General features: G+C 27.0%; 2 protein-coding genes across 2 annotated transcripts; both read right to left on the minus strand.

The window, feature by feature from the left end:
* Positions 1 to 979: 979 nt before the first annotated feature.
* Positions 980 to 9162, minus strand: LOC145841281 (cytosolic phospholipase A2-like). Its single transcript, XM_082948647.1, has 17 exons — positions 9069 to 9162; positions 7765 to 7919; positions 7281 to 7394; positions 7042 to 7079; positions 6560 to 6832; positions 5746 to 5886; positions 5188 to 5281; positions 4865 to 4982; positions 4669 to 4805; positions 4043 to 4172; positions 3533 to 3692; positions 3191 to 3365; positions 2875 to 2977; positions 2237 to 2427; positions 1745 to 1931; positions 1381 to 1529; positions 980 to 1153 (listed from the first exon to the last, which is right to left on the minus strand). The coding sequence occupies exons 1-17, from the start codon at positions 9160 to 9162 to the stop codon at positions 980 to 982; spliced, it is 2433 nt and encodes an 810-aa protein (XP_082804773.1).
* A 3768-nt stretch (positions 9163 to 12930) lies between these two features.
* Positions 12931 to 16322, minus strand: LOC145841283 (D-altritol 5-dehydrogenase-like). Its single transcript, XM_082948648.1, has 6 exons — positions 16196 to 16322; positions 15617 to 15750; positions 14350 to 14508; positions 13819 to 14047; positions 13585 to 13712; positions 12931 to 13224 (listed from the first exon to the last, which is right to left on the minus strand). Exons 1-6 carry the CDS (start codon positions 16320 to 16322, stop codon positions 12931 to 12933), a joined length of 1071 nt encoding a protein of 356 aa, XP_082804774.1.

Genomic DNA, 16322 nt, shown 5'->3' on the forward strand with positions numbered 1-16322 from the left:
AAACTAATCTTTATCTATACTAATTGCTGAGCCTTTATTTTCAAGTAATAGTATGTTTACACCAATTTAAACATTTAAATCTGAAATGTACTTAGTTCCTTAACTACTCAATGTTAAGAAGTAGTACAATTTTTACTTTTATTTCGTTTTGTAGAATGTTGCTTCAGATGCTTACAAAGTACTTTTTAAATAAGTACACTACAGTTTTGGACTGAAATCTTAAATTCTATTGTTACGTAAAAGCAGTATTTTAAAGAAAATTAGTTCAAAAACTTAAACTAACTTTATTAGCTTTTTACGTTACCTTCCAGTGTGAACTTTCATATTATCATATGCATTGTTAGTTTAAACACTTATAAAAACTAATATGTAGTATCTATAAGCAACATCACCCTTTAAAACTTATTTTTTAAGAAGTAATTTTTTTAGCATTGTTATGAATAACTAATTTAAAAAAACTATGCAAACTAGCAGCAAAATAGATAAATTTTACACAGTTTGTATTTAAAAAAAATATATTTTTACTCATTTTTTCTACATATATAAAAATTATTAATTTTTATTTATTTGTATACATAAGCACAAAATATGAGTTTTTAAAACAAACATCTAAATTCCTCACCAAAGGTTTTCTTTTATTTACCTCGGCAAAAAACGTTACTGTTAGAATTTAATACTTTGTATAAAATTCGAAAAAAGTAAACCAAAATTAAATCGCATATAGCTTTCTTTATTATCTACAAACAGACCTATCAAAAAGGTTTATATTATATATAAACAAAATGAAATATTAAAAAATAAATTGTAGCACAACAGTGACCGCTTTAATATTGTTATACAACATTGCCAATCCATGCTTAAAGAAAGTAAAAAAGTAGCAATGAAACTTAAAATTTTCAAATTTTCATAATATTGTAGTAAATCAAACTCGAAAATCACGCTTTTTTTTCATCGAAGCATTTCAAGCACAAAAGGTTTTTCAACGCATAAGATCCACTTTTTGGGGGTGGAAGGAAATTGAAGCCTGGCTCTCACCAAATTTTTCGACGAATATTTTCCTCTTTTCCTCGTCCAGATTAGCTGCATCGTGGTTTTCATCGTCACCTCGGTTTCTTTTTGCTTCTACGCAGTCCGCAATAGTATCAAAAAGTTTCTGTAAATGTAAAAGTTTTAAGCTACTTAAGCTGTTAGGTTTTTATTCAAGTTGAAAACACTAAAACAGTTTTTGATTACTCGACAAAAACTTTTAAATTTTACTTACTTAAAAAAATTGTTGTTTTGAAAAAAGTAAGGTTTTAATGACATAAACACTTTAAATAAACAAAAAGGGCAAAAACTGAAACTAAATTAAAAAAAAAAAAAATCAGCGAAACATCGAACTTGTTTGTTGAGAAATGTGTTGAACTTGATCAGGTCGTGCAACTTTTCGAATTCGTGTTCCTCGTACTGGAAATCGTAAGTTGAGTACGGAGTTTCCTCCGCAAACAGCTGGAAGTCTCCCTCCTTGTCTTCCGGATCCCTCGCCACTCCTGAGTATTTTCATCAAATGAAGTTTTAATCAAAAATTATCTTTTTTTTGTTCCTTCTTACTTTAATGCAGTATGTAAAAATAGAAACTATTTTTAATAACTTATAGCTTTAAAAGTAAACAACTTTATAATAAGTTGTTTGAAAAGCTTGTCAGGTCAAATTAAAATCTAAAACACAATGCAAGTTCATAAGCAATTATTTTTATTAAACAAACCAGGTTTGCTGAACTTTCTGTACATGACATTGCACAAGCAAAAGTGGATGACAACCGGGCAGATAGGATTGTTTTCATCTTTGAAAATATACATTTCCCTCAAACCTTCTCTTTCGTATACAGACGTGTCAATTGGCGGAAATGGTATGTTGTGCAGTTTCGCCCATTTTTCCGCCAAAACTAACTCCTAAATTATAAAGTTGTTTTTAAATTAAATCGTTTTAGGTTTAAATACATAGAAAAATGAATATTTTATTTAAACAACTTTAAAGTTTTATTCGTTAACACGCATGTAGATTTAAGTTCACTAGCTGCAATTTTTACACAAAAATAGTAAATTGTTTTCTTATTTTTCCTTAATATTAGCAACAAAGGTATAGATAACATTTTCTTTTTTTATATTTTTTTATTTTTTGTAATAAGTCTAAATGCTAAACAACGATACTTTGCTTTTTTTTTTCGAATTTTACTATTTATATAAATTCAACCAACACCAAACGGCATCATCTCGTCTTTGTCTCTGGCGCTGAAATCAAAGGATATTATGACGTCACAGTAACGCTGGCTCCTGAGTACGACGGGATAAGGAGAGTTGAAGGTCAACCCGGCATCCACCATCATCACCTTCTTCTTCCTGCTGCAAATAGTTTCGTCCAATCTGCTGAACTGCTCACTCTCGTCCTCTGTTTTTCAATTTTAAATATATTATTTTTTTGTGGTTGTTATTTTGGTCAGCAGTCTATAAATACTTTTATTGTAATGTTTGATATTGTAAGGTTTTTTTTTTTTTGCTGTTATCGTCATAACTTTTTTTGTAACTCGTTAAAAACCAAATTACATTTTAATCTATTTTGTTGTACAGTTTTGGTTATTTTTTCTAACAACACATATATTTTGATATGAACAACAACTGAAATTTGTCAGCATTTAGTTACTATTTACTGCTGCCTACAAAACTAAAATCTGCATTCCACAACTTAATTTTTTTTTTTTAATTTTCAATTATACTTTATAAAAAAAACTTCAATTACAAACTTTGTCTTTTTTATCTATAAATAAAATCAGTTTAAAATATGCAAAACATTTGCGTTTTAATAATATTAAAGTGAGTTTTCAAAAATACTCAGAACCTTCAATATCAGTTGAATTTGAATCTGGCATAAGTGGAGAAATGCAATAAGTTTCCAAGCCTCTCATGAAATTCAGTATTTTTCCTGCTCTGAGTTCTCTACCCTGTAAATTTTGAAAACTTTCAAAGAGGTATTAGCTGTTGGAATTTAAAAATTTTTCTTACTGGTAGAAAGTAAGTCGTACTAACTGTGTATAAAATAATAAAAAATACTGTTATTAATTAGATTTTTAATGCTAACATAGTTTAAGTTTAGTTGAGAACAGTTTGTTAGTTTGTAAGTTTGTATTTGATATTTTAATATTTATGAAACTTACAGCAAAAAGCTTCGACTTCATCAGAAATTGTATAACGTTGTTGAAGAAGTTGACGCTTTCTTCTTTTTGCTTTTCCTTTTTATCCACTTCACTTGAAATGGGCTTTTTCCTTTCATTTTCTGACTCTTGAGGAGAGAATCCAAAAAATTGCTTGACTCTTTCTACTAGTGTGACCCTTTTGTCATAAACGTCTTTTTACTTTTTTGATAAACAATAACTTACTTTTATTACAATCGTCATAATAACTCGTCGAAAGTTATTATGTTATATACAAGCAACACATAAACACTTGTGAAAATATATGGTTTACAAAATATAAAAGTATATATGTATGAAGCAAACTCTTTTGGTTTTGGTTTGTTCCGTAGCTTTATGATTTCTTCTTCGTTAATTTGGTCTTCTTCTGTTACCTGAATCTTTATGACGTCACAGTTAGCTAATGCCTGTTCGATTTCTTGGCCTTCTAAATTATCATAGTCACTGTAATCATCATCACTATCGTCTGTAAAACAAGTTAACATTTACGCTTTTGATTCGAACCGTAGTTTGACGTTGAAAATATAAAAACCTTAATTTATTTAACCAGCCTGTAAGTTTGGCAGTGTTAGAAATTTAAAGTAACATCGTAATCAAAAAATAAAGATGAACTTTTAATGTCTTCAATATGTACTTAACTTTTTGAGTTAAAGATTTACTAAAACAAAAAAAATATTATAAGTAATAACCTAATTAAAAGATTTCTTGAAATTACATACAAACAAAACCAGCAGTATTTTCGAAAGTTAGCTAAAAACAAAAAGTTCCTAGAACTTCTTCAAACAAAACAAATGACAACCGCAAAATAACTCTCACCTCCCAAGCTGTCAGATCTTGCTCTCTTCTTGGCTGCTGGCGTTTTTTCATCATCGCTGCTCTCTGCTGAACTCTCATCTTTTTTCATCAATCTGTTCAGCATTATGCTGTAAGCGCTGCCCCATATTCCCTGTGTCATTTATATAAAAATAAAACAAAGTTGTTGATTATAAACTAAACTTTTAATTCTTTAGCTAAGTATTTAATTTGATAAAAGGAAAGATAAAAAGAAAAAAATTGTAAATATAAACTAGAAGCAGTTAATGCCATTTTATTAAGTAGTTAAATATAATTGAATACATTGTAAGACCTATTTATAAATGAATATACCAAAGAAATAGATTTTATTAAACTTTTACTTTGTTTGAGGCCTTATTAGGTTCGAGGTCTAAATAAGCCTTATTAGTAAAGATGCTAAATTTAGTGTTAATAAGTTTACATTAGAACTAATGCACAAGATGATATTTACGGATTTTTATATAAATAAAGTTAAGAGAAGATTTTGAAACAAAGTTCTTTATCTTCTAGTGTAAATTTTTTTTTTTTTTTCGGTACAGTTTTAATTTTTATATGGTTATATTTTTCATAATAAAATATGTTTGGATATAAGTTTTCTACATACATACCATAAGAAAATTAATTGGTGGTTCCTTAAATACTTTAGAAATTGCTCCCATGAAAAACTTGTTGTTAAAATCCGATGTTTGAACATAAGTCCCGTACTTTGGTATTCCTATTTCGTACGGGGAGAACTCAACCCATTCTAAATTTGTTTTTAACAATTAGTTTTATTAAAACTCTGGGTGAACAGATCAAACAAACCATGGAAGACCTGGGCCGACACTTTCGACCTGACGTGGACACAGGACATAACTGGCAATGGAGACTGGCCTCTGTCCACTTTCTCTTGAAAGTCAGACAGTTTTACCACATCGCTTCTCTGCAATAATTATTTAAACATTCAACATTGTAAACAGATTTGAGTTGAGGTGTCACAAGAATAAATACAACTTAAAAATTCGTCAACATTTTTCAATTTTTTAAAATAAATGTTAAACAAGTTTGAAAAGCCACAAGTATAGAATGCTTATCGTTAAATATTTTTGAAATGCCAAATATTTTAATAAAAAAACTGAGTTACTTACACTCGGTCCAAGCAAATGTTCTGCAACCATGAGTCCAAAAAAGTCTGTAAAAGTTGTCGGTTGTCCTGATTTGCGTTTTTCCTTCATTATTTTGCTGCAAAAAGTTATGTTAAGAAGTAACTACCAAAATTATCTTAGTTAGTTCTAAAATCCTGCTAAACCAACGTATTATAAGTAAATATATAATTAAAAAATCAATGGAAACTATTATAAAGTACTTAAGTTATTAGCTTGAACTTACGTTTAAAAACCGTCATTTATATTAATAAAAAACTTAATTACTAGTTTTAAGTTAAGTTAAGCAAAGCAATAAAAAATAAACTTTCTAATACTACAAGCATGTTTTGTTTTTATAATTTTTCAATACATTTTTATAAATTGCAGAATTTTTTTTTGAAATAAACTAAAAAAACAAACTTATATGTATGCATTTAGGCATATTACTTAAAGTCATACAGTGTATAATATAAAATTCTATTGAATTTTTACTTTAGACTTTCAACGGTATACAAAGTACATTATTTAAATGGTTATAGCATGTTAACATTCTTAACAAACTAAACGTACATGTATCTTAGTATGTTGCTAGGAGTGAGAAAAGACAGGCAGTTTCTGCTCATATTTTTCTTCATATCTTCAATAGCGTGATCGACTCCGTGCTCAGGAAAAGAAGGATGAGAATATAATGCTGATTGACACCTGGTAAGTTTGAACATAATTACAAAAAAATAGTTAAGTATCAACTTTCTTTGTAGTGAAACGTAGTAAGTACTGCAATACTTAATTAAAAATACTAAAACTAACTACAAAAACTATAAATCAACAAAATCTGCATAAACTACAAATCAAGTTATTCGTAGAATTTAGTTGTTCATAAATTATAAAGTTTAAAGTTCTACAATTAATCTAGTTGACAACACTTAGATGAAATTTTTATTTATGTGTTTCAATTGTTTACTAAGTACAAAACAAAGATAAGATCTTACAAGTACTAAATTTTTCTTTAAATTTTGTAACTTAAAAGCTTTCCTAACTTTATTGAGAGATAAAACTCTACATACGGGAAACAAAGTTTATTTAATCTACTGAAAACTTTAGCTGATTTTTTTTAATTAATTAACTTTACTTCCTAAAACCATAAACACCATACAATAAACATATATATAAATGAAGTGTAATACGAAATTTTACTATTTTAAACTTGAAATTTTTGAGCATATTAATGTTTTTTAAATGTCTTATATAAAGTTAAATTACTTATTTTAACAAATCTCATATAAAAAAAATCTTGCATTTAAAAAACTTAAGGATATCTTTTTTAATTGCAAACTTAAAAAGTCTTAACGAGTTTAATTGTATATCAATAAAATACCAAGTTGAGCCGGAAAGTCCACAAGTGTACATGGCACAATCAAACAGTCCAAGCTCTTTGAGGGCCGACAGGGCACCACTGAACCCACAAAGTGCTCTGTATCCGCCTCCAGAACCTAAAATACCGATACACGGGGTTTCATTTTCGTTCCTTGGCCCCCTCTCGTTTCCTAGCAACGTCCTCAAGTTTTCAGTTGTAATTTTTGAACGAAGTTTTCGGAAATTCTTTTCTTCCTTGCACAACGCCAAACTGTACCTTATATCGTACTCCTTGCTAAAAATTTTTAATAAAAAGATTGTTATAAAATTTATCTTATTTCGTATTAAATTTTTTTGATAATTTTAACTTTAATAAAAATAAAAGTTTGTTGCTATCAAACTTATTAAATTAAACTTGCTTAAAAAGTTTATCAACTATAAAATACTGCTAATTGTGCTAAAAAATTTAAACTACTTCTAAACTTATACATTTGAACAACTAACTTTACTTTGCGTTTAAACTGCACGTCAACTTCAGAGTCCTATAAAAGTAAATTTGATGATAAAAATTTTTCAAATATGTATTTTATTGTTTTAAAAATCATCGCATTAAGTTTTAAACCAAAGTTCTTAAAGTTTAATTTTAAAAGTTGTAAAACTTATCAGCATATTTTTAAGTATACTGATGTTAAAGACATTTTAATTTTCCTTAAGAATACACAGCGTAGTAAAATGTTTCTTACATTGAAGAACTTGAATGTTTTCATAATTACATCTCCAACTTTTATGTCGTTAACGTCCAATTCAACTGTGCCCATATCTTCATCGATTGTTATATTTGAATCCAATAGTTTTATCTGAAATTTACTTACAAGTTGTTTTAAAAATTAAAAAAAAATTCAAGAAAAATAATTAAAGGGTGCATTTTAACTTTTTTCTATAAGTATAAATACAGGGGCTTTAATTTAAGTTTTAGTACAGAGTTTGTTTAAAAAAAAGTATTTAAAAAAACCTAACTTTTTACACATAGGTTTAGAGCTTTTTTTTTTTTTTGTTTTATTTGTACTCAGATTTTTTTTTTTTCATAACAGTTACTTTAAAACTTCTATGTTAAAGTTGTTAGCTAAAAACACATTGCTTTTATGTTTGAATATACAAATCTTAAGTTACTTAAAACTAAACTTATAAATAACTTAAAAGATTATAACTAATAAAATAAATTCTAACCTTACAAATGGTAGGTTTTGTAAACTTTGGAGGTAAGTAGTATTTAAAAGTTTCGAACCACTGAGGATTAGGATCGTTTGAAATGCATGTGGTTCTTTTCAACGAATCAGGAGCTTTCAATAGTTCAATTTCTACATAAGGGTCTGGCGTGTCAACTAAAAGTGTCTTTATTTTAATAAAATTTAGTGATACTTCATAAAAACTGTTTTCTCTTAGTTCAATAACTTAAGTTGATTTATATTATGTCGTAGTAAGTGTTAATCTTATGCATTACTCTATAGCTTTCGAAAGTATTTATAACCTTTTGTTTTAAATATTTAATACAACATTGTATTATTTATTTAAGTACAACCTTTTTTACTGATTTCAAAGTTATAAATTTAATAGAAGTTCAACCATTATCTTTTTTTTAACTTTTTTTTACACTAACATTTAAAAACGTTTTGATAACTTAAAAGTATCGTGTTTAATCCAGAGACTTTCTTTTTTAAACGAAAGCCAAAAGTTTGATAACAATTTTTAAAGTTAAAGCTCGTTGTTTTACATTTAAATTTACTGTTTTATGCGTATGCAAGCTCAGCAAACTTTTCTAAATAAAAGCTAGTTTATAAAAACTAGAATAAAAAAATATTTACGTTCAAACAATTTACAACAAAAACCGACTAAAGTCACCAAATGAACCCTTTGTTATTTTTCTTCCTTCCATTATTGTAACTTCTAATAAGTCGCAGGGACTTGCTTTTACCTAAAAAATTAATCGGATTTGCAATGTTTTTGTTTGAAATTACATTAAACTTTACTATTAGCTAAGTGACTAAACAACATGTAAGTTTTATTAACTGTTTAAAAAAATAATTTAAGTTTTTTAGTATCATGACATAATCGTTCAGGAGAACCACAGTTAAATAAATCTTACTTCTTCTTAAAAACTAAGTAGTATAAATTCAAAAGTTATAAATAACTTCTTACATACTTCCTTAACGACTTTTATTGTATTTAAGTTAATAAAACTAGAAAATTAAACTAACTTTAAACATTGAGAACGGGTCAGCTGTAAAAGAATAAGAACAGTTTATACTTACTTTTAGTTTTTTATAAATTTCAGGCATAAAAACTATTTAATTAAACAATAAGACTTTACCTTGTATTACACTAAAACCACTAAAACTAGTTTTACATAAAATCTTTCAAATTTATTTTGTTTTTTGAAAACAAAAAAAATATTCAGTTTATAGATATTTTCTATATTTGTTAAGGAAAATTATGTTTTGTTATATTTAACATTGCTATTTGTTTAAACTAACTTCTTTCTCCTACAGATTTCATACTAAAGTTATGCTCCTTACTTCTTGTTTCATCCAACTTATTTGTTCCAAGTGTCTCTCCAACTATTGCCATTTTGTTTATTTAGATAAACTTAATCTGAACAAATCTTCATTTTGTACCTTAACACTTCTTTCACAAAGCACAGTATAAAATTTGTCTACTTTGCTTTAGTTTTTTATTTAAACAATTTTCGAAGCTAAACTAAGTTATGCTAAAAAAGCATCTTTTTTATTTTTATGTTTAACAGTTTTTGGTTGAAGTCAACACTATAACATTATTTAAAATTGTAAATTAAGATAATTAAATACTTAATAGCTGTAAAAATTAGTTGCACTCTACCTTAAGTATACAATTTAAAATTAAAGTGAAGCATTAAAGTTGTAAACTACCTTGATGTTAGTATGCTCAAAATGTAATTAAAATTAATTTAATAGATTGTGAAAAAAATATATATAAATGCGCTTACTGTTAACTTACTTTAGTACAACCCATTTATGCAAAAACTATAAAGAAAAAATAAACAAAGGTTTTTTTTAAACGAAAGTTATTACACAACAAACTGTAACACTTTCAGACATCTTTACTCTTTTTAATTAATACATTCTAAAATAGTAAATTTCTACAGTACTTTAATTTGATTGCTAAATAGTTAAAACATATACATGCCAGTTTTAAAAGAAAATTTATATGCACAACTTACTTGTTTACAGTTCAAAAATTCTCAACAAAAGTATAAATATTACTTTTTATGACATATTAAACTAATTATACTTAAAATATGAGTCGAGAAATTATTTTTCTGTTGTAATTTAAACCATTTTGTACGAAACTTAGTTGTAACATTTTTGCCATCTGAAAAACTTGGCTAAAACAAACAATTTTAAGTCTGATGTATAAACGTAAGAAGCTTACAAGATTAATTCCTTAATAAGTCTTTCTTCAACTTTTTTGTTCTTAAATGTTGCTACATCGTAAAAGTTAAAATCTAAAGAAATACAAAATCAGTACTTTTTTCTAGGTCGCTTTAAACTTGACTTGTATGTTTAAAACATTGTTGAAAATCTTTTAACTCTACAACCTAACAAGTAACACACTTTAAACAGATTTTATAAATTTGCTATAGTTTTTTAGTCAGCTAGATTAAAAACAAATACAGCTTTTTTTTTACTTTTCTCAAAAGCTTTGTTTTGCATAGTTTTTATATACTTAACCATTTACTGTATCTCGACTATTTAAAAAATTATTTTATAGCTTAATTAGGTATAAAAAAATATAATATAACTAATTAAAGCTTTAATAACCTTTTTTCGTTTATTCATCTACAATTAATGGCTACAAAAACAAAAGCAATCAAAAAAAAAAGTTTTTATTCATTTAGTTTTTACTATTAGTTACTGTTATGTTTTAGTTTAAAAGGTGTTTACATTTTATTAAGAATTTGTTTTTTTTATCTAGACAATTTTCACTTGTATAAGTATGATGACTGATGGTTTAGTTTACAACGTAACCTCAAAACAAGAAAGCACTACTTTTTACTTAAAAATAAAACAAGATTTCGAGTTTAATCACTGTTGTTATGTTGTATTTTAAACTGAAAATAAAATTGAACTAATCTTATATTTTAATTTACTTATAAGAGTTTTACTTTTTGAAACATAAACAAACGCCTCCGTTTTAATTGCCATTATTTTTTGTTATTATAAAACTTAGTTGTGTAACACTTTAAATAATTTATATAAATTGATATAGAAACTTTAAATAATATATTTTACCGCTTAACAAACGATAACTAAAATTTTATTTACTTTAGTTTGTCTGTAAATGGATTCCTTTACATAATATGTTACTAAATTAAAGATGCTTTACTGATTTTTATAAAGTTTACCAAAAAATATATTTAATTAGAATTTCTAAAAGCATAGCTTGAATATCAATAGTAAAGGCTTTTTCATAAACAGAGTAAACAACGATTAACTTTATTAAGTTTAAAATTAAGTCGTTTTAGTCATACTTTTGATTTTTAATAATTTATCACTTACAGTTTTCTATTTTCTTACAATGTTTTCATGACTAGACAAGTTTAGATAAATACACACGTTTTCTATTTGCATCTAGTGTTTTCATAAAAATGCAATCGCTAATAATACGAAGAAAATCTATAAAATATACAAACGAAACAAGAAAAAGTCTGATATACATTAAATTTTTAAGAGTAAATTAAAGGCTTTTAAACAACTGCCAATACTTATAACATAGTTTTTACTAGATTATAACTTTTAAAATCTTCAAAATAATGAAAATACTTCTGCTTGTAACTCAAGTTAACAAAGAACTAGTCACGTATTTATAAGTAACTTAAATTTAGCTACCTTAATACTACTTTATAAACTTTATATGACATTTAACCAATTAGTTTTTGTATATAAGTACTTGAAGTCATTTCCTTAAAATAAACTTAAATTAATTTTTGGTGCAGTAAATACTATTCACTTATAACTTATCAGTAGCTCAGAAAAACGTCTAAGAAAAATGTATAGAGATACGTTTTTTTATTTTTTTATTTTTTTTATATTTAGCCAAAATCACTCTATTGAATTTGCTATTAAACTAACAACTAATGGTTAAAACATTTAAATTAATATTTATAATTAATAAACTAACTTTGACATATTTTAATGACTTTTTTAAGTCTATTAAAGGAAAAATAAAGCATAAGTAAGTCAAAGGCTACAGAAAGTAGCTTACAATTAATATTAAACTAGAGAGTTTATATATTTTGGTTTTTAATAAATCTTTAACAAACTTTAAAAAAAAGTGATCGTTTGAAGTTTTTAAAGTCTTAAAAGTGTATTTTTATATTTTACTTTGTTGTTTACTAGAGGTATTTAAAACGTGAAAAACAGTTTAGCGCAGTTTCAATTTTTTGTAAAATTTTTTTTGGAAAGTCATAATATAGTTTATTTAATGTAATGCAATTTTTAAGTTTAAACGTTTTAGCCTACTTTAAAAGAAAAAAAAAACTTAAATATAGAAAAATCTAAAAACATTAAAAGACATATTTTCTGTTATTTGTATTAAATAATTAAAGTTAAGTAAAATGCTAAGTATATTATCTAATCTTCTTTTTATTATGTAAGTTGTTTATTTACTTTATAAGCCACACATTTCTTCCGGTTAATGCATTTTGCAGACTAAGTCTTGAAATTCAGTCATATGAAAATATTTTTTTTATAAACAAAGATTAAAAGTATAAAGTAACTGTTGCATAACATTTCTTAATATATATAATAAAAAGTAGAATCGTTAAGATTTAAGCAAAGCTCGTTAATAGTTTTTTATACAAAAAATTGTCATTGTCTTAAAACTTTTACTTAAACTTTTGATAAAAAATTAAAAATAATTTTCTATTATAATTAATCGGAGAAAAAACTCAGCGCATTTTAATAGAATTTATCTAAAACTGATTAAGTTAACAAAACACTTATTTAAAATTAGTATCAATTTTTTTATTATTTTAAACATTTTGTAGATTTAAACTCAGTTTTGATAATCTTTTTATAATTTCTATACAAATTGTAACACAACTTTATTATTTGATTGTAACACTAAATTTTACTAAAAATCCGTGTAATTTTAATACTAAACCGTTTTTTTATTTTTTATTAATTAATTAAATTTGTTTTTATATTGTAAATGTATGCTATTAAAAGCCGTTAGTGTAGAAAATGTTTCTTAAAGTTGAACAAAGCTAAAAAGATTTCTATGCTTTAAATATTTTTTTCAATAAATCAACTATTAAATATATATAATACGATACAATCAAACAAAACATGCGTTCTGTCAAATTTGAAAAAATATTTTAGACGCCTGGCCGCTCCTGAGCCTCGTTAGCGCCTCCTCGTGGTTAAAAAGTTTGTGCTTTTCAACTCCCATCTTCGCCAGCTCTATCCACCCCCTGGCGTTTATTTCGTCCAGCAGCCGGATGGACTCGTCGAAGCACTTGGGGTTGAGGAAGGAACCCATCACCTTGAGCTCCTTCCAGTAGATTTGGAAGGGCTCGATTTCGACTTTCTTGGAAGAGGGGCAGCACCCGAAGGCGAGGATTTGCGCGCCCCTGCAAGCCATCTCGATGTTCTGTTACAACAAAAAAATGATCTAAACCACAAAATCGAATGTTATTCCTACAGTAGTATGAATAGTTCGTTAATATATTTGTCATTGTCCTTGCAGTATTAGTTTATATTGTTTTACATTCTACTTGAATAAGCAGAATTAAAATTGTTTTTTTTTTAATAAACGAATAGTCTCTTGTTAAAAGTTTTTGTGTAAAGAGTTGAGACAGTTTCTTTCAATGGGGTTTTAACTAGTTTTTTATTTCCAAATTTATCAAAATATGTCCGATTCTAATCTAAAAACGGCTGACTACCTACATACAATTTATCCCAATAAAAATCATAATGTTTATGTGTAAAACACATGCTTTGATTAACGTACCTGTTGAAACACCATCAGATTTCCCGTGCAATCAATAATCATGTGGAATCCTTTGATGTCTGAGTCATCACAAACTTTCTCTCTTATTTTTTTCGGGTCGAGAACTTTGTAGTTTTCCGGCAGAAACGCTGACAAAATTGTTTTAAGATGTTGTTCTATTTTTCTATACTTTTTTTCTTTTTAAATTATTTGATTCAGCATTCGAACATTAAAATTAAACGTCCTTAAACAAACCTTTGACTTTATTGCGCCGCTCCTCGCTTATTTCCGCCACAGTGACGTCATCATACCCAGCGTGACGCAACAGAAGAGTGAAAAGAACCCCGATGATTCCGGCGCCTTGCACGAGAACGCGCCCCCCAGTGTCGGATATGTTCAGGTGCCGCCAACCGCGCAGAACACAGGAGAAAGGCTCGCAGAGGGCAGCGACGTCTAGCGGTAGCGAGGCAGGAAGTTTGTAAACCTGAAGACAGGTTCATAATCGACAAATATTTTCTTGTTATTCGTAATATGATGAGTGGTATTTTGAAATTTATTAAAAAAAACTTTTTTTTTTTTAAATTAAAGTAATTTAGAAGGTATATGTTATGTGTGTTATAAATTATAATATTAAAAATATAAAAATGACTTTGTATCATCTAAACCAAAATAAAGTGACGTAATTTTTTTATTACGACTAGCTACGCAGTGAATTTAAACTAATTTACTTCGTTTTTGTACACTTTAAAAAATCTCTGTCCATTGTTACAAAACAAAAGTGCAAACTTGCTTCCTAGGAACAATGCATCTTTGGCTCCATCCTCCGTTCTTCTTAACTCCGATTGCGTCGTTTCTTTCACAGTAGTGGGGATTTTTGTCGTCGTCGTTGATACAATCCGAAAGGTCGCAACTCGAGTTTGGATCTACAGCTACTTTGTCCCCCGTCTAAAAATGTTTAATTTTAAAATAAAAGTTTCATTAAAACTTTTGAACTTATCATTTAACAAAGCATTTATACTATTACGCTTTCATTTTTATTTTGTATATGCTATAACCAAACTTTGTAAAGTTTTTAATTTAGAAAAATATTTCAGATAAAAAAAACTAGCATCATATTAATTTTTGTAAAGTTAGTAAAATTTATAGCTAGTATTGAAGAAGTTAACAAGTTTATTCACACGTTCACAAGTTTATTTTTGTCTATTCAATTTGCACACGAAAATTATTTTTCTTGTAAATAATGTTGTTGTTTGAACTTTAAAATTTGTTTAACGCTGCTTTAAATATTTTTGAGGTTAAAACAACGAAATATGAACAAGCTCACAGTATAATAAATGTTTTGTTTTTTATAATGAATAAAAATAATTTCAAAAAAACAGATATGGTTTTCATAATATATAATAAGGAAACTATAAATTAATATTAAAACATTATATTATAACATAATAAACTTTTTCTACATAGTTATATTTTAGTTAACATAAAAGATTGATAGTACCAATTCAATTATCTGACTACTAGTTTTAGGGTAGACTGAGACCTGAGTTTTCTTTAGTTATATTTTAGTAATAAATTACTTAAGGAAACTAAAACTCTTGTAATACATAGTACAAGTTTAAATTTCCTCACATTTACTGCTAACTTTTGTTACTAAAATACATTATTAATGTTTAATATATTTAATACTTTTTAAATGAAATAGTTTTATAATTAAAACTTAAACATTAATATCTACTTTATTATAATGCTTTTTAATATTTAAAATGTAATATACTTTGTTTATTCATATACAATACTCGCGAAGGTTTGAAATATTTATAAAAATAAATTTAGTTCTAAATACTATTGGCAGACTTTTATAAGTTTAACTAGTTACGATGGGTCGTAGTTTGCCCATCTCTGAATTATGACATGTTTTTTTTTTATTTACTGACACATTTTTTTTTTCATCAAGTAAAACGCAAGAACCAACAATAATTTTTGCATGAACTTAACGAAAAAAATGTTCGACAATATTTATACAACAAAAATTTGAAATAAACAACAAAACAACCTTGAGATCGTGGACTTGCGAGCCGGTTCTGAGCACGACCCCGCTGAACTCGTGTCCCAACACGACCCCGTTCTGCTTGCAGTTGTGCTTGCCCATCGCCCCTCTCATGTACGCGAAGTCACTGCCGCACACTCCTGAACATTTATAAACATGATGAGGAGTTTTTCCTTTATGAAAATAAAATTCTACTTTCTGCTTAACACAGATCAATTAGGAGGTTTGTCGTGATAAGTCTACTTACAGTATGTTCTGCTCGTTTGGAACAGCTTTGGTTATACGTTTCAAACTTTGTTTATAAAAAATGTATTTCTTACCTAAGTAAAGGACAATTAAATATATACGACTAAGCCATTAGTGCTTACTGTTTCTAATATAATTTTCTTAATGTGTACTAAGTTCTACGAAAATTATTCAACAGTTGTAAAAACTATAAAAATATTTCTCATGCAAACTTCTACATATGTATCTAAAATACCCGCTTAGAGCACAAACTGTATTATCATTATTCTATCAGCAAAAATCTATATACAGAAAAAAAAAACTCTCTTTCTCATAAAAACAACCATAAAAAATTGAAACCTGAAAAAGCCACTTCAACAAGCACTTCGTTCTTACGCAAAGTTGAGCTGTCATCACAGCCGTCGACAATTTTGTCGTTGACAAACGTCAGTTTCTGCTCGTCGCCTCTCCACCATAAATGCTCCAT

The sequence above is a fragment of the Thalia democratica genome, chromosome 7 (assembly GCF_965202585.1).
Source record: "Thalia democratica chromosome 7, ktThaDemo2.hap1.1, whole genome shotgun sequence".
Classification (NCBI taxonomy): domain Eukaryota; kingdom Metazoa; phylum Chordata; class Thaliacea; order Salpida; family Salpidae; genus Thalia; species Thalia democratica.

Coding starts and splice junctions, on each gene's coding strand:
- LOC145841281 (XM_082948647.1), bottom strand. CDS start 9,162: ATGGCAATAGTTGGAGAGACACTTGGAACAAATAAGTTGGATGAAACA. Junction 5,887..6,559: donor GGACTTTCCGGCTCAACTTG/GTATTTTATTGA, acceptor CAAACTTACCAG/GTGTCAATCAGCATTATATT. Junction 2,978..3,190: donor TGAAGTCGAAGCTTTTTGCT/GTAAGTTTCATA, acceptor CAAAATTTACAG/GGTAGAGAACTCAGAGCAGG.
- LOC145841283 (XM_082948648.1), bottom strand. CDS start 16,322: ATGGAGCATTTATGGTGGAGAGGCGACGAGCAGAAACTGACGTTTGTC. Junction 14,509..15,616: donor CGCAAGTCCACGATCTCAAG/GTTGTTTTGTTG, acceptor AAACATTTTTAG/ACGGGGGACAAAGTAGCTGT. Junction 13,225..13,584: donor ATCTGATGGTGTTTCAACAG/GTACGTTAATCA, acceptor TTGTTGTAACAG/AACATCGAGATGGCTTGCAG.